This window comes from Rana temporaria, chromosome 11 (assembly GCF_905171775.1).
Source record: "Rana temporaria chromosome 11, aRanTem1.1, whole genome shotgun sequence".
Classification (NCBI taxonomy): Eukaryota; Metazoa; Chordata; class Amphibia; order Anura; family Ranidae; genus Rana; species Rana temporaria.
The window spans coordinates 159,710,903-159,735,646 of NC_053499.1; the positions used below are offsets into that span (position 1 = coordinate 159,710,903).

Consider the following 24,744-nt stretch of genomic DNA (forward strand, 5'->3'; position numbering starts at 1 on the left):
TCCTATACACACTTACCAAAAAGCCACCCCTGAGTAATCGCATAGTCGCTCCAACCACTATATCAGCACCCCCGATCCTCACCTGAAGCACAAGCAACGTTGGCCACATTGGTCTACTCAATCTGGGACCTCACACACCCAGAATAATGCTCTAGATCTACAAACACGGAATGACCAGTATACACCCAACAAGTCGCTTACTACTCTCGGGAATGACCAGTATACACCCAACAAGTCGCTTACTACTCTCGGGAATGACCAGTATACACCCAACAAGTCACTTACTACTCTCGGGAATGACCAATATACACCCAACAAGTCACTTACTACTCTCGGGAATGACCAGTATACACCCGCAACAAGTCAATTACTACTCTCGGGAATGACCAGCATACACCCCGCAACAAGTCACTTGCATGGAACAACCAGTATACACCACAAAACAAGTCACTTACTACTCTTGGGAATGACCAGTATACACCCAACAACAAGTCACTTACTACTCTAGGGAACCAGTATACACCCCGCAACAAGTCGCTTACTACTCTAGGGAACCAGTATACACCCCGCAACAAGTCGCTTACTACTCTAAGGCAGTGGTCATCAACCTTGTCCTGCAGGGCCCACTAACAGGCCAGGTTTGCAAGATAACTGAAATACATCACAGCTGATATCATTTGCTCCTCAGTGATTGCAGTATTCTAGACTGCATCTCCCCGAAGTAATACATAAAACCTGGCCTGTTAGTGGGCCCTGTAGGGCAGGGTTGATGGCCACTGCTCTAAGGAACCAGTATACACCCCGCAACAAGTCGCTTACTACTCTAGGGAATGACCAGTATACACCCAACAACAAGTCGCTTACTACTCTAGGGAATGACCAGTATACACCCGCAACAAGTCACTTACTACTCTCGGGAATGACCAGTATACACCCAACAACAAGTCGCTTACTACTCTCGGGAATGACCAGTATACACCCAACAACAAGTCGCTTACTACTCTCGGGAATGACCAGTATACACCCAACAACAAGTCGCTTACTACTCTAGGGAATGACCAGTATACACCCGCAACAAGTCACTTACTACTCTCGGGAATGACCAGTATACACCCAACAAGTCACTTACTACTCTCGGGAATGACCAGTATACACCCAACAACAAATCGCTTACTACTCTCGGGAATGACCAGTATACACACAACAAATCGCTTACTACTCTCGGGAATGACCAGTATACACACAACAACAAGTTGCTTACTACTCTCGGGAATGACCAGTATACACCCAACAACAAATCGCTTACTACTCTCGGGAATGACCAGTATACACACAACAAGTCGCTTACTACTCTAGGGAATGACCAGTATACACCCAACAACAAATCGCTTACTACTCTCGGGAATGACCAGTATACACACAACAAGTCGCTTACTACTCTAGGGAATGACCAGTATACACCCAACAACAAGTCGATTACTACTCTCGGGAATGACCAGTATACACCCAACAACAAGTTGCTTACTACTCTCGGGAATGACCAGTATACACCCAACAACAAGTCGATTACTACTCTCGGGAATGACCAGTATACACCCAACAACAAGTTGCTTACTACTCTCGGGAATGACCAGTATACACCCAACAACAAATCGCTTACTACTCTCGGGAATGACCAGTATACACACAACAAGTCGCTTACTACTCTAGGGAATGACCAGTATACACCCAACAACAAGTCGCTTACTACTCTAGGGAATGACCAGTATACACCCAACAACAAGTCGCTTACTACTCTAGGGAATGACCAGTATACACCCGCAACAAGTCACTTACTACTCTCGGGAATGACCAGTATACACCCAACAACAAGTCGCTTACTACTCTCGGGAATGACCAGTATACACCCAACAACAAGTCGCTTACTACTCTCGGGAATGACCAGTATACACCCAACAACAAGTCGCTTACTACTCTAGGGAATGACCAGTATACACCCGCAACAAGTCACTTACTACTCTCGGGAATGACCAGTAAACACCCAACAAGTCACTTACTACTCTCGGGAATGACCAGTATACACCCAACAACAAATCGCTTACTACTCTCGGGAATGACCAGTATACACACAACAAATCGCTTACTACTCTCGGGAATGACCAGTATACACACAACAACAAGTTGCTTACTACTCTCGGGAATGACCAGTATACACCCAACAACAAATCGCTTACTACTCTCGGGAATGACCAGTATACACACAACAAGTCGCTTACTACTCTAGGGAATGACCAGTATACACCCAACAACAAATCGCTTACTACTCTCGGGAATGACTAGTATACACACAACAAGTCGCTTACTACTCTAGGGAATGACCAGTATACACCCAACAACAAGTCGATTACTACTCTCGGGAATGACCAGTATACACCCAACAACAAGTTGCTTACTACTCTCGGGAATGACCAGTATACACCCAACAACAAGTCGATTACTACTCTCGGGAATGACCAGTATACACCCAACAACAAGTTGCTTACTACTCTCGGGAATGACCAGTATACACCCAACAACAAATCGCTTACTACTCTCGGGAATGACCAGTATACACACAACAAGTCGCTTACTACTCTAGGGAATGACCAGTATACACCCAACAACAAGTCGATTACTACTCTCGGGAATGACCAGTATACACCCAACAACAAGTTGCTTACTACTCTCGGGAATGACCAGTATACACCCAACAACAAGTCGATTACTACTCTCGGGAATGACCAGTATACACCCAACAACAAGTCGCTTACTACTCTCGGGAACGACCAGTATACACCCCAAAACAAGTCGCTTACTACTCTAGGGAATGACCAGCATATACCCCACAAGTTGATTACTACTCTAGGGAACAGCCAGTATACACCCGCAACAAGTTGCTTACTACACCAGGGAACAACCAGTATACACCCCAAAACAAGTCGCTTACTACACTAGGGAACAGCCTGTACACACCCTGAAACAAGTCATTTACTACTCTAGGGAACCAGAATACACCCTGCAACCAGTCGCTTACTACTCAAGGGAATGACCAGTATACACCCCACAACAAGTCACTGACTACACCAGGGAACAAGCAGTATACACCCCACAACAAGTTGCTTACTACACCAGGGAACAACCAGTATACACCCCACAACAATTAATTTACTACACTAGGGAACGACCAGTACACACCCCACAACAATCTGCTTACTACACTAGGAAACGACCAGCACACACCCTGCAAAAAGATGCTCACTACTCTAGGTAACCAGAATACATCCCACAAATCGCTTACTACTCTAAGGAACCAGAATACACCCTGCAACAAGTCGCTTACTATACTAGGGAACAGCCAGTACACACCCTGAAACCATTCATTTACTACTCTAAGGAACCAGAATACACCCTGCAACCAGTCGCTTACTACTCAAGGGAATGACCAGTATACACCCCACAACAAGTCACTGACTACACTAGGGAACAGCCAGTATATACCCCAAAACAAGTAGTTTACTACACCAAGGAATGACCAGTACACACCCCACAAGTCACTTACTACACTAGGGAACAGCCAGTATATACCCCAAAACAAGTACTTTACTACACCAAGGAATGACCAGTACACACCCCACAAGTCACTTACTACACTAGGGAACCAGAATACACCCCACAACAAGTTGCTTACTACACTAGGGAACCAGAATACACCCCACAACAAGTTGCTTACTACACTAGGGAACCAGAATACACCCCACAACAAGTCACTTACTACACTAGGGAACCAGAATACACCCCACAACAAGTTGCTTACTACTCTAGGGTGTTAAATGTAACTCAAACTAAAAGTAAACATACCCAGGACTGGACTACTTACTGCTCTAAAACTTGTTTGTGTGATCATCCAAACATATCTAACTTCCCTGGACCTGCAAGGACCCAAAATTGTTCTACGTTCTCCCAGGCAGCTAATACAAAACCACTTAAAGCCAATGTGCCCTTATGGAACTATATATATATATATATATATATATACTCAAAACTGGGGGGCCATCTATCGTTCCTGGACCAGCATACTTCGAACATAAAGCTGCTTTCATTCCTTCCCATAAGTACCCCCTATTGTTGGTTTAGAGATACAAAAGTGCATCATAAAATCAATACGACACTAATAATTGGCCAACTCTAAAAGATTTTACAGTCCTGTAGATCAAAAAACAGAATTCAAGAGCCAGTCGGTATGTTGGAGCAGCCAACAGGATCATATTTTAGAACCAGTATATATATATATATACACTTCTATGGATAATAGAAGTAAAAAAGTTTCAGCATAAAAAGCCCCCCGCCTGTAATGTTTTTAGGGGCACTGCCTACCTGGACACAGAGATTGGTCCATCATTATTATAGCTCCCGTATTGAAGTACGGTAAAACCTTGGATTGCGAGGATAACATGCTTGTAATCCAAAGCACTTGTATATCAAAGCATTTTTTTTTACAGAGTATAAAAGAGAAGAGAGGCGCCTCTAAGTGTAGCAATAAGTTGCTAAATGTTGTCCCTTCATTAAATGTAACCATATTGCTACACTTAGAGGCGCCTCTCTTCTCTCTTATACTCAGTTGTGACATGACGCTACTCTTATATCAAGACATCGCTTGTATATCAAGGCAAAATTTATTAAAACATTTTGCTTGTCTTGCAAAACGCTCTCAAACCAAGGTTTTACTGTAAAAGCATACAGAACAAAAATATATAAAAAATGAACAAGCTTGACTTTCATAGTACATCAATCACGCGGAAAACAAACCAATGGACTTGAGGTATAAAAACTGGAGCAGTTGTCAATGCTAACCCGACTCCTCGTCTCATTTAAAGTGGAGGTTCACCCGGAAATTACAATTTTTAAGATTAGATTTTTTAGGGTGAACTCCCGCTTTAAAAGATGAAAACTGATTGGTTCAAATATACACCATCCCCGCTTCTTTTCTAAATATAAAATCAGCCTCATTGCACTTCTAACATTTCTAAATACTAGACGATTGATATTTTAACATGCACCTTGAAAGTTCAATAAATATATAAAAAAATGAATAATAAAATAAAAATAATCAAGGAGCTTTGGCTTACCCCATCCATTGGGTAGAGGTCCGAGAGGATCATTGTCTGGTGCGGCGGACGGCGACTGCGAACAGAGAGACAGCAAGGCAGAAAGTGAGGGAAGGGAAGCAGGTAACTTAGGTAGGTCCCCTCTAGTGACAGGAGGGTTCTGGACTGGAGGCTGCCCCCTGCGCAGGAGATGCCATGTGCTTTGCAGACGTCCCAAGCTGGACTCAGCCTCTCGCACGTCCGACTTGCTCCCAAAACCAGAGGGGAAAATATTGCAGGCCTTTCAAATGAAATCATTCCCACAAGCCACCAGTAAACGCCCAGCTCTTCCCGGCTCTGGGCTCAGATCCTGGCCCCCCTTTCCAACACAGACCCCCTCTCTCTCTCACCTCCTCCCCTCCCAAAAACCGTCCCTTGGCAGAGCGGTGAGCAAGAGTAGTCCAAACTGAAGGAATATCCAGCAACTTATAGGCACCGCTTTGCTGCCCCCCTTCCCTTGGATCCTGGCTTACAATGCACCTTTCTTCTCCTGCAGTGAGGGGATGCTTAGAGAGAAGGAAGGGGGTGTGTAAGGGGGGGGTGTGAAATTGCTGGGAGGTGCAGAGAGAGAGAGGGGGGGGGGCGAGCGGGACTGCTAATGTTTATATAACTCTCCCTCACTTGACCAGCTCCGAAGTCCCCGGGGGGATACAGGACCACTGTGGGCAGCTTGTGTGCGACCTCCTGAAAAGGATCCCCCACAAAATACCAGCAGCAGTTGTGAAAACACATGTAATGGGCATTTGTGCATTCTCATCCTGATGAAACAAGAGACTCGTTGCACTATTCAATCGTCTAAGAAAAGCAATCTTTTATAAAGGGGGGGGGGGGAATGTGTGGCATGGATTTCCATTGCCTGCCCAGTCATCCCATTCATCTGTGTGCTACTAAAAAAAAAATATAGGCACAGCTTAAAGGGGATATTAAGAAAATAGACCATACATACCATGCAGACAATTAATAAAACCCGGCCATTCCAAAGATTTTGGTAAAACACAAAAGGTAATACCGCTTTTACCGCGTGTGCATAAAAAAAAAAATAAAAAAAACATGTGTGCATCAAAAAAAAAAAACACGTGTGCATCAAAAAAATAAAAAACAAAACACGTGTGCATAAAAAAAATAAAACACTTGTGTATCAAAAAAACAAAACACGTGTGCATCAAAAAATAAATAAAACGCGTGTGCATCAAAAAATAAATAAAACATGTGTGCATCAGAAAATAAAAAACATGTGTGCATCAAAAAAAATAAAATAAACACGTGTGCATCAAAAAAATAAAACACTAGTGTATCAAAAAAACAAAAAACAAAACACATGTGCATCAATAAATAAATAAAACGCATGTGCATCAAAAAAATAAAAATAAACACGTGTGCATCAATAAATAAAACACTTGTGTATCAAAAAAACAAAAAACAAAACACGTGTGCATCAATAAATAAATAAAACGCGTGTGCATCAAAAAAATAAAAATAAACACGTGTGCATCAATAAATAAATAAAACACGTGTGCATCAAAAAAAAAACACGTGTGCATCAAAAAAATAAAAATAAACACGTGTGCATCAATAAATAAATAAAACACGTGTGCATCAAAAAAAAAACACGTGTGCATCAAAAAAATAAAACACTTGTGTATCAAAAAAACAAAAAACAAAACACATGTGCATCAATAAATAAATAAAACGCATGTGCATAAAAAAAATAAAAATAAACGCGTGTGCATCAATAAATAAAACACTTGTGTATCAAAAAAACAAAAAACAAAACACGTGTGCATCAATAAATAAATAAAACGCGCGTGCATAAAAAAAATAAAAATAAACACGTGTGCATCAATAAATAAATAAAAAGCATGTGCATCAAAAAAATAAAAATAAATCAAGTGTGCAGATTTGTTGGGCCAGATTCAGGTACGAGTTACGACGGCGTATCTCCAGATACGCCGTCGCAACTCTAAGTGTGCGCGGTCGTATCTATGCGCCTGATTCTTAGAATCAGTTACGCATAGATTTCCCTAAGATCCTCTTACGCCGTCGTATCTCAGTTGCATATTTACGCTGGACGCTAGGTGGCGGTTCCGTATATTTACACGTAGAATATGTCAATTAGGTAGATACGCCGATTCAGAAACGTACGTGCGCCCGGCGCATTTTTTTTACATAGTTTACGTAAGGCTTTTTCCGGCGTATAGTCACCCCTGCAATATGAGGTGTACGCAATGTTAAGTATGGACGTCGGGCCAGCGTCAAATTTTTTACGTTTTACGTAGTTTGCGTAAGTCGTTTGCGAATAGGGTTTTGCGTAAGTTACGTTTACGCCGAAAGCATTGACTATTTGCGGCGTAATTTGGAGCATGCGCACTGGGATACTTTCACGGACGGCGCATGCGCCGTTCATTAAAAACGTCAAAGACGTGGGGTCACGATTAGTTAGCATACAACACGCCCCCTACCAGCCAGTTTTGAATTACGCCGGCCCATATACGCTACGCCGCCGTAACTTCGGGCGTAAATTGTTTCGGAATACGGGACTTGCCTGTCAAAGTTACGGCGGCGTAGCGTATATGAGATACGCTACACCAGCCTAAATATAGGCATTTGTATCTGAATCCGGCCCGTTGTTTTTAGCATTAATTGTGTGTATGATTTTTTTGTTCTTTTTTTTTTTTATGCTTTATCCAAAATTGGGAATAAACTTCCAAGAATATTAGAACACTGGGGCTGGTAGTGGTAAAGCGCCGATTTACCGCTGTTATAGCGGCACTTTTTGGTCGCTAGCGGGGTGCTTTTAACTGTCGCTTTCGGCCGAGGAAAGGGTTAAAAGCACCTGTGTTGCGGCGCTGCCAAAAACTTTTGGCTTATCATTCCTTTTATGTATTTCAGCAGATTCAACCACTAAGACCCCTTTCACACTGGGGCGGTGCAGGCGTTAGCGGTAAAGTGGCGCTAGTTTTAGTGGGGCTTTACCGCTGTTATAGCAGTGTATTTCAGACACCAGTGGGAGATTTTAACCCCCGCTAGCAGCTGAAGAAAGGGTTAATAGCGCCCATGTTGCGGCGCTGCTAAAGCGCTTTGCAGGCGCTTCGCCAGCGCTGCCCATTCATTTCAATGGGCCGGGGGGGGGGGGGGTTTAGGAGTTGTGTATACAGCGCTCCCACGCCGACCCAAAGATGATGCTTGCAGGACTTTTTTTCCCTGTCCTGCAAGGGCACCACCACCCCAGTGTGAAAGCATTCGGGCTTTCACACTGGGGTGGCTTGAGAGGCGCCTTTCTGATGCAATTTTAGCGCTTAAAAAGCCTGAAAAGCACCCCAGTTTGAAAGCCCGAGTGCTTTCACACAACTGGGTGGGACCAGGGCACAGTGCTCTGCGCCCCGAGCCCACCCTTTTTTGAAGCCTATTAGAGTCTGTGGTTCTAATCACATGCTTTGAAAAAAAACACCTCCCGATTGGAATCCATGCGTCCGGTGCCCTGCGTGTAGTTTAGGGGGCTGGGTGCATAGATGAGGGGGGCGGCACGCCCAGCATGTAGATTAGGGGGCCAGACGCATGTATGTGGGGTGGTGCCCCTGTATGGGTCTTTGGTAGTAAAACGAACTAGCATGAGTCTGGCATATTATGTCTACAGCTTCTCACAGTGTGCATTAGAAGCTGCAGCAAGTCAGAGAGAGCCCCGCCTCATTTCCTGGCTGCAGGACATCCAACTGCATTTCGCTCTTTCCTCTTCAGTCTTACTGTCCCTGAACCACCCCTTCCAATCATAAGGGGGCATCATCATCATGTGTGCATTATTCAGGGTAGTCTAAAAAATGCCCGCTCCTCTTGACTGACACCTCCCCCTGAAGGCATTCTGATATTTGTACAACAACTCCCAAGAGCAAGCCTAATGCATGAATACTTCTGAGAGACGTACTGAGCCAGGGTGCTGTGGTGTTTTCAGAAAGGTACAGGCCCCTCCCACCAGCCATGATCTGCATGCACTGCACAGGAAAGCATAGAGACCCAGTAATTACATCACTGGGTCCACTTTTTAATCCAATTATTATTAAGTATTCATTCGAGAAGCATATATTCTTGCATATTTCCAAATGAATAGGGGTGTTGGCAACAATCTATGGATCTTTCTGGTGGTTTTAAATTCTCTACTATCCATTACCATTTACCACCAATTTGTCCTGAAAGTAACGCGGTATACTCCCCCTGGATGCACAAAGTAGTTGTGATATGGACAATGGGGTAGATTCAAGTAGCAATTACGCCTGCGTATCCATAGATACGCAGCGTAATTGCTAAGTAGCGCCGGCGTATCGACTTTCTGTATTCAGAAAGCTCGATACGCCGACTGTAGCCTAAGATACAACTGGCATAAGGCTCTTATGCCGTCGTATCGTAGGGTGCATTCTGACGCTGGCCGCTAGGTGGCGTTCCCGTAGTGGTCAGCGTAGAGTATGCAAATTGCATACTTACGCTGATTCACAAACGTACGCGCGCCCGGCATTCGAGTTTTACGTCGTTTGCGTACGGCGCTTCCGTCGTAAGGCTGCTCCTGCTATTAGGAGGCGCAGCCAATGCTAAGTATGGACGTCGTTTCCGCGTCGCGTTTTTCGAAATTTGCGTCGTTTGCGTAAGTGGATCGTGAATGGCGCTGGACGTCATTTACCGCAATGCACATCTGGAAAGTTTCCCGACGGAGCATGCGCACTACGTTCGGCGCGGGAACGCGCCTAATTTAAATGATCCACGCCCCCTATGGGATCATTTAAATTACGCGTGCTTACGCCAGCCACTTTTACGCAACGCCCCCGCAAATTACGGAGCAAATGCTTCGTGAATGAAGCGTAGCTCAACTAATTCACGGAGGCGTAGCGTAAAAACAGTACGCTGCGCCTCCGTAGTAGTGCGCGCCCCTACCTGAATCCACCCCAGTATTACTAACACGTGTCAACGTTGCAAAATTGCGCTTAGGCATTGAGATTTGTTTTACCCTTAGCCACGAAGGGGTTAACTAAAAACATAAGACACCTCACCATTGTATTTGCATGGTGTGTCTTACCTGGTACAGGTAGCGCTGACTCAGCTGCTGCATTGCCCCCTGTAACTGGTTCCTCTGCGACTGCCATTGCTCATAGTTGCGGACGTACTCCGCCGTAGGCCTCTGCCAAGTGGTGGTGCGAGTGTTGTGGTCAACGTAGTAGTATCGCCCTCGACTGTCCACCCGCTTTTCCCATCTGCATGGAGAAAACACAAATGTTTAGTTGCTGTGAGCACTGAATAGGCTTTCTACAGCAACCCCCCCCCCCCCACCCCCACCACCTGCATCACTGAGGGCACATGGCAGTGACATGGAAAGCAGTTATCCTACAAAGTGTGAGGTCTCACCCAGGTGGCAGAGGTCGTTCCCACGTGGTGGTCTTTGTGTTATGGTCTACGTAATAAACACGTCCATTGCTCAGCATTCTCTGCTCCCACCTAAAAAAGAAACCGGGGTTTTAAAGGAGAAATGATTTAATCATAATGCATACATAATAAAAAATAAAAAAAAAACAACAATGGCATTCCAGAGCCTTCACCAAGTGTGCCCCCATGTATGTTTAAAGGGGTTGTAAAGGTTTGTTTTTTATTTTCTAAATAGGTTCCTTTAATCTCGTGCATTGTCAGTTCACTTACCTTTTCCTTCCATTTCCCTTCTAAATGTTTTTTTTCTTTGTCTGAATTTCTCACTTCCTGTTCCTCCTCAGTAAGCTTTTGAGCTTCATCCGAGCTGTTCTGGCTGGGGGTTAGTCAGCATGCTCACCCCCCTCCCTTGGGACTACATCCCTGCTTGGGGACACTGTGTTCTGGCTGGGGGTTAGTCAGCGTGCTCGCCCCCTCCCTTGGGACTACATCCCTGCGGAGAGACACTATGTTCTGGCTGGGGGTTAGTCAGCGTGCTCGCCCCCTCTCTTGGGACTACATCCCTGCGGGGAGACACTGTGTTCTGGCTGGGGGTTAGTCAGTGTTCCTGCCCCCTCCCTTGAGACTACATCCCTGCGGGAGGACGCTATGTTCTGACTGGGGGTTAGTCAGCGTGCTCGCCCCCTACCTTGGGACTTCATCCCTGCTTGGAGACACTGTGTTCTGGCTGGGGGTTAGTCAGCGTGCTCACCCCCTCCCTTGGGACTACATCCCTGCGGGGAGACACTGTGTTCTGGCTGGGGGTTAGTCAGCATGCTCGCCCCCTCTCTTGGGACTACATCCCTGCGGGGGGACGCTGTGTCCTGGCTGGGGGTTAGTCAGCGTGCTCGCCCCCTACCTTGGGACTACATCCCTGCGGGGAGACAGTGTTCTGACTGGGGGTTAGTCAGCGTGCTCGCCCCCTCCCTTGAGACTACATCCCTGCTTGGGGACACTGTGTTCTGGCTGGGGGTTAGTCAGCGTGCTCGCCCCCTACCTTGGGTCTACATCCCTGAAGGGGGAAGCGCTGTTCAGGCTGGGGGTTAGTCAGCGTGCTCGCCCCCTACCTTGGGACTACATTCCTGCGGGGGGACGCCGTGTCCTGGCTGGGGGTTAGTCAGCGTGCTTGCCACATTTAGCATGTCATTTTTTTGGGGGGGGGACCCTCTTTTTAGAGGGTTTCAGCTCCCACTTCCTCCCGGGGCACAGCGGCGCCAAAAGGAAGTTCACTTCTCCCTCTCGGCAATCATCTGGGACACGTCACAGGTCCCAGATGATTGCCCAGCCAATCACGGCATGCAGCGCTGAAAGCTGAAAAGTGGTCTGGGCGGGGGGGGGGGGGGGGGGTGGTTTAAGTGCCCAGTAAGCAAGTGGCTAAGCACTGTTTAGAGTGTGAAACGCGTCAGTCTTTTTTTATCCTGTAGCCCTTTATTGGAGTGCAGCTGTCCAGACCTTTCCTCTTCTAATGGGTAAAAAGGGTAAACAGGAGTGAAGGGAAAGAGAGTTCTGTGCAGGATCGAAGGTGTTACATAAAGAGAACCTGTCGCTTTTGCCTTGCAAGTAGGGTTGTCCCGATACCGATACTAGTATCGGTATCGGGACCGATTCCGAGTATTTGCGGGAGTACTTGTACTCCCGCAAATACCCCCGATACCGAAATAGAATACTTGCACCCCCCCCCCCGCCGCATACCCCGCTGCTTGGTTAATACGGGCGGGGAACATTAAAGCTTTCATTTGAATAGCTGTAGTGTTTCCCGCCGCGCCGCGTATAGACACTCCCCCTTGCTCGGGTGAACTGTCCATTCCCGAGCAAGGGGGGAGTGTCTATACGCAGCGCGGCGCGAAAGACTACAGCTATTCAAATGAAAGCTGTAATGTTCCCCGCCCGTATTAACCAAGCGGCGGCAGCATGTACGGTAAGGGGGACATGGCTGAATATATGGGGGGGACATGGCTGCATATGGGGGGGGACATGGCTGCATATGGGGGGGACATGGCTGGATATGGGGGGGGACATGGCTGCATATGGGGGGGGACATGGCTGCATATGGGGGGGGACATGGCTGCATATGGGGGGGACATGGCTGCATATGGGGGGGGACATGGCTGCATATGGGGGGGGACATGGCTGCATATGGGGGGGGACATGGCTGCATATGGGGGGACATGGCTGGATATGGGGGGGACATGGCTGGATATGGGGGGACATGGCTGGATATGGGGGGGACATGGCTGCATATATGGGGGGGGACATGGCTGCATCTGTGGGGGGACATGGCTGCATCTGTGGGGGGACATGGCTGCATCTGTGGGGGGACATGGCTGCATCTGTGGGGGGACATGGCTGCATTTGTGGGGGGACATGGCTGCATATGGGGGGGACATGACTGCATTTGTGGGGGGACATGGCTGCATTTGTGGAGGGACATGGCTGCATATGGGGGGACATGGCTGCATATGGGGGGGACATGGCTGCATTTGTGGGGGGGACATGGCTGCATATATGGGGGGGACATGGCTGCATATATGGGGGGGACATGGCTGCATCTGTGGGGGGACATGGCTACATATATGGGGGGACATGGCTGCATATGGGGACATGGCTGCATATGGGGGGGACATGGCTGCATATATGGGGGGGACATGGCTGCATATATGGGGGGGACATGGCTGCATCTGTGGGGGGACATGGCTACATCTATGGGGGGACATGGCTGCATATGGGGACATGGCTGCATATGGGGAGGACATGGCTGCATATGGGGGGGACATGGCTGCATATGGGGGGGACATGGCTGCATATGGGGGGGACATGGCTGCATATGGGGGGGACATGGCTGCATATGGGGGGGACATGGCTGCATATGGGGGGGACATGGCTGGATATGGGGGGACATGGGGGGGACATGGCTGGATATGGGGGGGACATGGCTACATATATGGGGGGGACATGGCTGCATCTGTGGGGGGACATGGCTGCATCTGTGGGGTGACATGGCTGCATATGGGGGGGACATGGCTGCATATGGGGGGGACATGGCTGCATTTGTGGGGGGACATGGCTGCATATGTGGGGGACATGGCTGCATTTGGGGACACATTTAAAAAAAAGTATCGGTATTCGGTATCGGCGAGTACTTGAAAAAAAGTATCGGTACTTGTACTCGGTCCTAAAAAAGTGGTATCGGGACAACCCTACTTGCAAGGTTAAACCACGTGTTCATTTTAGGCCTGCAAGCTCTAGCACGAGCAGACAGCTTAGAAATGAAGCTACACAGAAGCCAGACTCCCACCATTAACGCAGACTAACTAGGCGGATTGTTGTGATGCACACATGTATATGGTAAAAATAAAACGGGCTTCGCCGACTTCCTCTACACCGCATGGAATGTTCTAATAAATGGCAAAATGTAATTAATGTACAGAATCTTCTCTCAGAGCTGCTGACAAAATAAAACAACCTTGTGCAAACAGATGCCAGGAGAGCTGCCAAGTCGCAGTGTAACCTGGTGAGTGTCTGCCACTGTGGCTTTGACTGGAAATTCCGTCATCCTCGTGCCTGTGTCCTGTCCAGCCCCACAGCAAAACTGGCACCGACATGCGAGTCGCGCCATGCCCCCTGTCCTGCATGCATTGCGTCTGCTTCAAAGCCTGACACGGTTTACCACGCATGGTGTACCGGTCTCCTATGGATGCTTGGTTGAGCCGATACCAAATCTACAAGACATAGTGACATTGCCGAAAAGTCCCCACTCCTCATAATTGTGACAATTCACGGTGAGCACTGAACAGAGTACAGGTGACAGGCAGAACCCGATGCACATTTCATAACATAGGGCTGAAATAAATCTAGAACCGTGTCTGGGCAGCAATGAGAACTTTTTAGAATTTGCCTTTAATGTTCTTAATTGCTGTGTAGAAAAAGACTACCGATATCAAGTTGTTTACTAGGACCTTTCCACTTGCTCTGTTTCAGTGCTGCAGCCTCCAGTCTCTGCTCCGTTACAGAGCTGCAGCATCCAAATATTTGCTATGTTCCAGTGCTGCAGCCTCCAACCCTTGCTGTGTTCCAGTGCTGCAGCCTCCAACCCTTGCTCTGTTTCAGTGCTGCAGCCTCCAACCCTTGCTCTGTTTCAGTGCTGCAGCCTCCAACCCTTGCGCTGTTCCAGTGCTGCAGCCTCCAACCCTTCCAGTGCTGCAGCCTCCAACCCTTGCTCTGTTCCAGTGCTGCAGCCTCCAACCCTTCCAGTGCTGCAGCCTCCAACCCTTGCTCTGTTTCAGTGCTGCAGCCTCCAACCTTTGCTCCGTTCCAGTACTGCAGCCTCCAACCCTTCCAGTGCTGCAGAATCCAACCCTTGCTCTGTTCCAGTGCTGCAGCCTCCAACCCTTCCAGTGCTGCAGCATCCAAACCTTTGCTATGTTCCAGTGCTGCAGCCTCCAACCCTTGCGCTGTTCCAGTGCTGCAGCCTCCAACCCTATAAAGGGCTGCAGAATCCAAACCTTTTACAGTGCTGCAGCCTCAAACCCTTCCAGTGCTGCAGCATCCAAACCTTTGCTCTGGTCCAGTGCTGCAGCCTCCAACCCTTCCAGTTCTGCAGCCTCCAACCCTTCCAGTGCTGCAGAATCCAACCCTTGCTCTGTTCTAGTGCTGCAGGCTCCAACCCTTCCAGTGCTGTAGCATCCAAACCTTTGCTCTGTTTCAGTGCTGCAGCCTCCAACCCTTGCGCTTTTCCAGTGCTGCAGCCTCCAACACTTGCGCTGTTCCAGTGCTGCAGCCTCCAACCTCGATCGGGCCACGGAGCTGAAGAACAGGGGGAATTCATGTGTAAACACAACATCTCCCCATTCTTCCTAGTGACAGGTCACTGATCGTCTGTTCCCTCTCATCGGGAGCAGTGATCAGTGTCGTGTCACTCGTAGCCACGGCCCCTAACAGTTAGAATCACTCCCCAAGACACACTTAACCCCTTCAGGGCCCCCCTACAGGTTAACCCCTTCACTGCCAGTGTCATTTTTACAGTGATCAGTGTCCACCATAATGCCGCTATTACTAGTAAAAAAAAGAAATATATTAATAAAAATGCCATAAAACTATCCCCTATTTTGTAGACGCTATAACTTTTGCGCAAACCAATCAATAAACGCATATGCGATTTTTTTTTTTTACAAAAATATGTAGAAGAATACGTATCGGCCTAAACTGAGAAAAAAAAATATAAAAAGAAATCGGGATATTTATTATAGCAAAAAGTAAAACACACACACACATATATATATATATATTTTTTTAATTGTCGCTCTATTATTGTTTATAGAGGAAAAAATAAAAACCGCAGAGGTGATCAAATACCACCAAAAGAAAGCTCTATTTGTGAGAAAAAAAATACGTCAATTTTGTTTGGACGCCACGACGCACGACCGCGCAATTGTCAGTAAAAGCGTCGCAGTGCCGAATCGCCAAAAAGGCCTCCTGGTCTTTGGTCAGCCAAATGGCCCAGGGGCTGAAGTGGTTAAAAGTCACCAGCTGCAGTATTTGTAGCTGCTGACTTATATATATATTTTTTTTTGACTTATAACTATTTTTTTTTTTTTCGGGCGGAATTCCGCTTTAAATGTCCTGTGAAAAAAAAAAAATGACAATTCCGCTTTTGTGTAACCGTTTTTGTGAAATGATCATCCTGATGAGGAAATAAAATAGGCTACGTGTCGAAAGTAAATCGCACGTCGCGGTGAAATGATCCTGAAGTATTTGTAATTGATTCCACCGTAGCCAGACAGACAGCATAGCAGAAGTAAAACCAACATGGAGGTCAGCGGGGGGAGGGGGGGGTGATTGATCTCTGGGTTGGCGGTGCCCTGTGGGTAGAGCGATTCTGCCCAGTTCCTCTATGGTCAGGGCACAGGGCTGCGATACATCTGCCAAGGAGCCTCTCTTAACTGCAGGAGGAAACCGCGGCCCGAGTGCCAGCGTGACGGACACACATACGTTTCTTTGTGCCGATCGCTAGAACAGCGATCGGCAGCCAACTCAGGGAGAAAAAGAAAAACACGTTTTCACATCGAACCTACGTTCTGCACCTTGCGGTGAATGTACAACGAGAGGGGGAGGGGGGGACATAAAAGGCGCAACACCCGACTCTAGACACACTTTGTAGAGAAGAAGAAGGAGATGCAAAAAAAAAAAAAAGAAGAGGAGAGGCAATAAAAATGGCTGCTGTGGAGCCAATGTTTGCCTTTCCATCCCACCTCGTCTTTCCGTCTGTGTGTTCCACATTCTCCGTCTACCTTCTGCCCGGCTTCATCTCACACATCCCCGTCCTTCGGGGTTTTTGGCCAAGAACATTTCTGTGACCGACACCTTATTATTTACCTACTCGGCACCGCTTGTCCAGCTCAGACGTTGGGGATTAACCACTTGCTTACTGGGCACATATACCCCCCTCCTGCCCAGGTGAAATTTCAGCTTTCGGCACTGCGTCGCTTTAACCAACAATTGCGCGGTCGTGCGACGTGGCTCCCAAACAAAATTGACGTCCTTTTTTTCCCCACAAGTAGAGCTTTCTTTTGGTGGTATTTGATCACCTCTGCGGTTTTTATTTTTTTGCGCTATAAACAAAAATAGAGCGACAATTTTGAAAAAAATGCAATATTTTTTACTTTTTGCTATAATAAATACCCCCAAAAACATAAAACATTTTTTTTCCCTCAGTTTAGGCCGATACGTATTCTTCTACATATTTTTGGTAAAAAAATTGTAATAAGCGTTTATCGATTGGTTTGCGTCAAATTTATAGCGTTTACAAAATAGGGGATAGTTTTATTGCATTTTTATAAAACAAAATTGTTTACTACTAATGGCAGCGATCTTTTTCGTGACTGCGACATTACGGCGGACACTTCGGACAATTTTGACACACTTTTGGGACCATTGTCATTTTCACAGCAAAAAATGCATTAAAAATGCATTGTTTACTGTGAAAATGACAATTGCAGTTTGGGAGTTAACCACTAGGGGGCGCTGTAGGGGTTAAGTGTGACCTCATTTGTGTTCCTAACTGTAGGGGGTGTGGCTGTAGGTGTGACGCCATTGATTGTGTTTCCCTATAAAAGGGAACACACAATCAATGACGGCGCCACAGTGAAGAACGGGGAAGCTGTGTTTACACACGGCTCTCCCCGTTCTTCAGCTCCGGGGGACCGATCGCGGGACTCCAGCGGCCATCGGGTCCGCGGGTCCCGCGGTCACGGAGCTTCGGACCAGGTCGCGGGAGCGCGCCCGCGACCCACGGCTGGGCACTTAAAGAGAACGTACCTGTACGTGCTTGTGCCCAGCCGTGCAGGAAGCGGTCCTTAAGTGGTTAAAAAAAAACTTGATTCACGATTCAAGCCAAATGTGGCATGTAAGGGGGCGAGGAGTGGGTTAAGCGGAAGTTCCATTTTTAGGTGGAACTCCGCTTTAATGCATAGGATGCAAACCTTGCGGGTTTACAAGCCCTTTACGCCTCGCAATCACTGAGAAGACACAAAGGGAAACGCTTGCGTTGCTCTTGGAAACAAAGCCATGAATCTACAAGTCAGCTGAGCCATAGTTGTGTCATTGAAACACAATTAATACAAATCTACAAACCAGTAAATCCTCTTCAAAGCCCATCATCTAAATATTGAGTAAAAAAAAAAAAAAGATGATAAAAATAAAAGTAAAATAGATGTTTCTTTTCAGCCAGCTTTATACAAAGTGGTTTATTTGCTCAGCCTTTGATTGTGAGCATGAAGCAAATCTCCTCGCAGCATCCCATGTAGGATCCGCGGGACCCCGGAGCCGAACGCCATCACATAAAGGGGGTTTTCACAGATCAGGCAGAAGTTTTCCAGGAGTTGTGAGCAGGAAATGTCCAGTGTAGAGAACAGAAGCCCCTCACAGAGCCGTACATAAAGAGGCAGTGAAAGCACAAACCCTAATTACCTGTGACTGACATCGCTCGCAGCCTCTGACCTCACCCACCAAACAAACAAGCACTCCTGGGCCTCCGCTTAACCCTTCTTTGTACAGAAGACAACGCGGGACGGTGAACGCCCCTCGCGCACAAACAAACACACACACAAAGCGCCACACACCAGGGCAAGGCTCCAGGGGATTCATCATCATCATAATGCAACCATTTAGCCGCAAAGCACTCCAGATGTTGAAGCTAAAAAGGACAAAACCAGCGAAAGAGCTGAAGATCATAAGTGGGCGCTCCAAAGCGCAAAAACATGCGCGCACGTATATATATATATACACACACACATATATATCTTAGATTGTAAGCTCCTTGAGGGTAGGGACCGATGTGAATGTACAATGTATATGTAAAGCGCTGCGTAAGTTGATAGCGCTGTATAAGTACCTTATTATTTTTAATAATAATAAATATATTATATATACACACACACAAAATACATACATATACTCACTCTTCTAAATAAACATTGTAAAATGTATTAAAGCACAGACAATGTTAGCAGGGCAGTAGATGTGTCAGTAGGGCAGTGGACGGTGTCAGTAGTGCAGTGGACGGTGTCAGTAGGGCAGGGGACGGTGTCAGTAGGGCAGTGGACGGTGTCAGTAGGGCAGTGGACGGTGTCAGTAGGGCAGTGGACGGTGTCAGTAGAGCAGTGGACGGTGTCAGTAGAGCAGTGGACGGTGTCAGTAGAGCAGTGGACGGTGTCAGTAGAGCAGTGGACGGTGTCAGTAGGGCAGAGGACGGTGTCAGCAGGGCAGTGGACGGTGTCAGTAGGGCAGTGTACAGTGTCAATAGTGCAACGGACGGTGTCAGTAGGGCAACGAACGGTGTCAGTAGGGCAACGGACGGTGTCAGTAGGGCAACGGACGGTGTCAGTAGGGCAACGGACGGTGTCAGTAGGGCAACGAACGGTGTCAGTAGGGCAACGGACGGTGTCAGTAGGGCAACGGACGGTGTCAGTAGGGCAACGGACGGTGTCAGTAGGGCAACGGACGGTGTCAGTAGGGCAACGGACGGTGTCAGTAGGGCAACGGACGGTGTCAGTAGGGCAACGGACGGTGTCAGTAGGGCAACGGACGGTGTCAGTAGGGCAACGGACGGTGTCAGTAGGGCAACGGACGGTGTCAGTAGGGCAACGGACGGTGTCAGTAGGGCAACGGACGGTGTCAGTAGGGCAACGGACGGTGTCAGTAGGGTGTCAGTAGGGCAACGGACGGTGTCAGTAGGGCAACGGACGGTGTCAGTAGAGCAGAGGACGGTGTCAGTAGGGCAGTGGACGGTGTCAGTAAAGCAGTGGACGGTGTCAGTAGTGCAGTGGACGGTGTCAGTAGAGCAGTGGACGGTGTCAGTAGAGCAGAGGACGGTGTCAGTAGAGCAGTGGATGGTGTCAGTAGAGCAGTGGGCGGTGTCAGTAGAGCAGTGGACGGTGTCAGTAGAGCAGTGGACGGTGTCAGTAGAGCAGTGGACGGTGTCAGTAGGGCAGTGGACGGTGTCAGTAGAGCAGTGGACGGTGTCAGTAGAGCAGTGGACGGTGTCAGTAGAGCAGTGGACGGTGTCAGTAGGGCAGTGGACGGTGTCAGCAGTGCAGTGGACGGTGTCAGTAGAGCAGTGGACGGTGTCAGTAGAGCAGTGGACGGTGTCAGTAGAGCAGTGGACGGTGTCAGTAGAGCAGTGGACGGTGTCAGTAGAGCAGTGGACGGTGTCAGTAGAGCAGTGGATGGTGTCAGTAGAGCAGTGGACGGTGTCAGTAGATCAGTGGATGCTGTCAGTAGTCCACCGCAGAGACCACTTTGATTTTGAAGCAGACCGCCCTCTCTTGAAGAGGATACCAGGGTTATGATAGCTAGATTCTACCATAACAACAGTATTCCTCTTCAAAGTAGCGTCATAAAACGGCGGCGGGCGGTCCAGAAGTGGTTAAAGGGACACCAGGGTGAGCGGGAAGGGGTTAAGGAGCATCCTGCAGGTCTTACCCCGTTGGCAAGCCGTCTGAAGATGGAGTGGCTTCAGTCGATCGCAATGAGTCAGGTCCGGAGGACTCCACATTGGGCCCAGGAGGTAAGCCTAAACCCGGAGACGGCGTCGAGCTGGTGACACTGGTGGATAAGGTGCCACCTGAAGAGACCACATCGATGGCGGCGGGTGTGTGGGAATGATCCCCGTTCACTGCAAATAGAACAAAAAACAATTAGAAGAAGAATCCCTGAGTAAGAAATACTTGCTATCTGAATGTATATTTTTGTAAGAGCCAGTTCACACCGGGGCGGCGCGGCAAGGCGACCTGAAGACGACTTGCAAAATTACTTCTGTATAGAAGTCAATGCAGGTCGCCCCGAGTCGCCACCGAAGTCGTACAAGAACCTTTTTCTAAGTCGGAGGGACTTGCGTCGCTCCTATTAGAACGGTTCTATTGAATAGAACGGGACGCGAAACTTGTCAGGCGGCTGAGTCGCCCCCGACGAGACGCCCCTGTGTGAACCAGCTCTAGGTCTCTAAAAAAAAAATTGCAACAGTTGTTTCAAAATATAAACTTTGAAGAAGAACTTGGAACAAACAGCAAAAACACAAGTGAAGTGCAGAGAATACAAAAGAATGAATAATTCCGTTCAGTTAGCTTTATAATTCGCACAAACCTGCGCCCCACTGCAGCGCCACACAGGTGACACCTCTACTTCCTGCTTCTGCTTGAGTCACCTGCCAGGTCTCTGAAGAATGAGGCACCATCAGCGAATAACTGCGGCGGCTGGTTAACCATTTGCCCACCATGTCACGCACTTATTTTTCGGCAGAATGGCACGGCTGTGCAAAGCAATGTAAATATACGTCGCTTTAATTTTCACACCGTGAAGGCACGCGCGCCCCCTGCTGCGAGCTCCGTTACCGTGCTTGCGGGTCCCGCAGACTCCATGTCCGCCGGTGTCCCGCGATCGTGTCACTGAGCTGAAGAACAGAGGGATGCCTGTGTAAACAAGGCATTTCCTTGTTCTGCCTAGTGACAGGACACTGATCGTCTGCTCCCTGTCATCGGGAGCAGTGATCAGTGTCGTGTCACTTGTAGCCCACCCCCCCCCACACAGTTAGAATCACTCCCTAGGATACACTTAACCCCTTCATCGCCCCCGAGTGTTTAACCCCTTCCCTGCCAGTGTCATTTACACCAGGGTTTGACCAATTTGCTTGGAATCCAGGAGCCAGCTAAAAAAGTTAGGAGCCAGAAACGCGCCCCGTCCTACCGAGCTCGCGCGCGGAAGCAGACGCATACGTGAGTAGCGCCCGCACATGAAAGCGGTGTTCAAACCACACGTGATGTATTGCCGTGATTGGTAGAGCGAGAGCAATAATTCTAGCCCTAGTCCTTCTCTGTAACTCAAAACATGCAACCTGTAGAATTTTTTAATCGTCGCCTATGGAGATTTTAAAGGGTAAAAGATGCCTATGCTCCCTTCCCCAGGCGCCAGCCCGCTAATTCTAGTCGCAATTGCGACCTGGCACCCGGATTTTGTCATACCCAGATTTACACAATAATCAGTGCCTTTTTATAGCACTGATCGCTGTATAAATGACAATGGTCGCAAAATAGCGCCAAAAGTGTCCGATGTGTCCGCCATTATGTCGCAGCCCCGATAAAAATCGCTGATCGCCGCCATTACTAATAAAAAAATTATTAATAATAAAAATCCCATAAAACTATCCCCTATTTTGTAGACGCTATGGGCCAGATCCTCATAGCGAGTACGCCGGCGTATCTACTGATACTCCGGCGTACTTTCAAATTACCCGCGTTGTATCTTTAGTTTGAATCCTCAAACCAAGATACGACGGCATCTGGGTTCGATCCGACAGGCGTACGCCTTCGGATCGTAGATGCAATACTTCGGCGTCCGCTGGGTGGAGTTTGCGTCGTTTTCCGCGTCGGGTATGCTTTTTCCGACGATCCACGAACGTACGAGCGGCCGTTGCATTCTCTTATGTCGTCTCTAGTCGGCTTTTTCCGGCGTATAGTTAAAGCTGCTATTTTGCGGCGTATAGATAGACTTGCCATGTTAAGTATGGCCGTCGTTCCCGCGTCGAAATTAGAATTTTTTTTTTTTTGGCGTAAGTCGTCCGTGAATCGGGATGGACGCAATTCACGTCTAAGTTAAAAAAATGACGTCGTTGCGACATCATTTCGCACAATGCACGGCGGGAAATTTCGAAACGGAGAATGCGCATTTCATTCGGCGCGGGGACGCGATTCATTTAAATGAATCACGCCCCCTACCCGCCGATTTGAATTACGCGCCGAGAGATACACTACGCCGCCGTAACTTACGGCGCAAATTCTTTGTGGATTCAAGGAATGAAAAAGTAAGTTACAGTGGCGTAGCGTATCTCTGATACGCTGCGCCTATCTAAATGTATGTGAATCTGCCCCTATAACTTTTGCGCAAAATCAATCAATAAACGCTTATTGCGATTTTTTTATCAAAAACATGTAGAAAAATCCGTATCGTCCTAAACTGAGAAAGATTTTTTTTTATTATTATATATATATTTTGGGGGATATTTATTATAGCAAAAAGTAAAAAACATTGCTTTTTTTCAAAATTGTCGCTCTTGTTTTTGTTTATAGCGCAGAAAATAAAAACCGCAGAGGTGATCAAATACCACCAAAAGAAAATCTCTATTTGTGGGAAAAAAAGGACGCCAATTTTGTTTGGGTGCCATGGCTCACGACGGCGCAATGGTCAGTTAAAACGACGCAGTGCCGAATCGCAAAAAGTGCTCTGGTCAGGAAGGGGGGTAAATTCTTTCGGGGCTGAAGTGGTTATTATATTTCTACAATGTGCCATTATACCCAAGCTGGTGGTCTGTACAGCAGCATGGCAGAGTGTGTGGCGCACTCCGGTCTGTATTCTCACTTACCCAGTACAGTGATATCGCTGGCGCCATTCTGGCCTTTGACTGACGAAGAGTTGTTTTCTGCGTTCTGAGTGTTGCAATCCCTGTAAAGATAAATGTGGAATAAAATATGAATATTAAAAAAGACAAAAAACTACATTCGGCGTTTCTAAAACTTTACACAACTACTACACATATTATCTTCAAATACTGGGGGATGGGGGGATGGTGTTCTCCATGTATGACGGTGGGGGATGGTGTTCTCCATGTATGACGGTGGGGGGTGGTGTTCTCCATGTATGACGGTGGGGGATGGTGTTCTCCATGTATGACGGTGGGGGGGATGGTGTTCTCCATGTATGACGGTGGGGGAGGGTGTTCTCCATGTGTGACGGGGGGGGGGGTGGTGTTCTCCATGTATGACGGTGAGGGAAGGGTGTTCTCCGTGTATGACGGTGGGGGATGGTGTTCTCCATGTATGACGGTGGGGGATGGTGTTCTCCATGTATGACGGTGGGGGATGGTGTTCTCCATGTATGACGGTGGGGGATGGTGTTCTCCATGTATGACGGTGGGGGATGGTGTTCTCCATGGATGACGGTGGGGGATGGTGTTCTCCATGGATGACGGTGGGGGATGGTGTTTTCCATGTATGACGGTGGGGGATGGTGTTCTCCATGTATGACGGTGGGGGATGGTGTTCTCCATGTATGACGGTGGGGGATGGTGTTCTCCATGGATGACGGTGGGGATTGGTGTTCTCCATGGATGACGGTGGGGGATGGTGTTCTCCATGTGTGACGGTGGGGGGATGGTGTTCTCCATGTATGACGGTGGGGGATGGTGTTCTCCATGTATGACGGTGGGGGATGGTGTTCTCCATGGATGACGGTGGGGGATGGTGTTCTCCATGTATGACGGTGGGGGATGGTGTTCTCCATGTATGACGGTGGGGGATGGTGTTCTCCATGTGTGACGGTGGGGGATGGTGTTCTCCATGTGTGACGGTGGGGGGGTGGTGTTCTCCATGTATGACGGTGAGGGAAGGGTGTTCTCCATGTATGACGGTGAGGGAAGGGTGTTCTCCGTGTATGACGGTGGGGGATGGTGTTCTCCATGTATGACGGTGGGGGATGGTGTTCTCCATGTATGACGGTGGGGGGTGGTGTTCTCCATGTATGACGGTGGGGGATGGTGTTCTCCATGTACGACGGTGGGGGATGGTGTTCTCCATGT

At 48.0% G+C, this 24,744-nt stretch overlaps 1 protein-coding gene across 2 annotated transcripts in view; it reads right to left on the bottom strand.

The window, feature by feature from the left end:
• The window catches only part of WWP2 (WW domain containing E3 ubiquitin protein ligase 2), a 78,648-nt gene that overhangs the window by 31,525 nt on the left and 22,379 nt on the right, over positions 1 to 24,744 (bottom strand). Inside the window, exons 5-9 of one of the 2 annotated variants that reach the window (XM_040329551.1) lie at positions 23,533 to 23,612; positions 20,601 to 20,793; positions 10,569 to 10,658; positions 10,243 to 10,417; positions 5,166 to 5,220 (exon numbers count right to left, since the gene is read on the bottom strand). In XM_040329551.1, the coding sequence (XP_040185485.1) occupies positions 5,166 to 5,220; positions 10,243 to 10,417; positions 10,569 to 10,658; positions 20,601 to 20,793; positions 23,533 to 23,612 (593 nt within the window). Of the gene's footprint in view, positions 1 to 5,165; positions 5,221 to 5,533; positions 5,570 to 10,242; positions 10,418 to 10,568; positions 10,659 to 20,600; positions 20,794 to 23,532; positions 23,613 to 24,744 lie in introns of those variants that run through there. The other variant, XM_040329553.1, reaches the window with a different exon arrangement.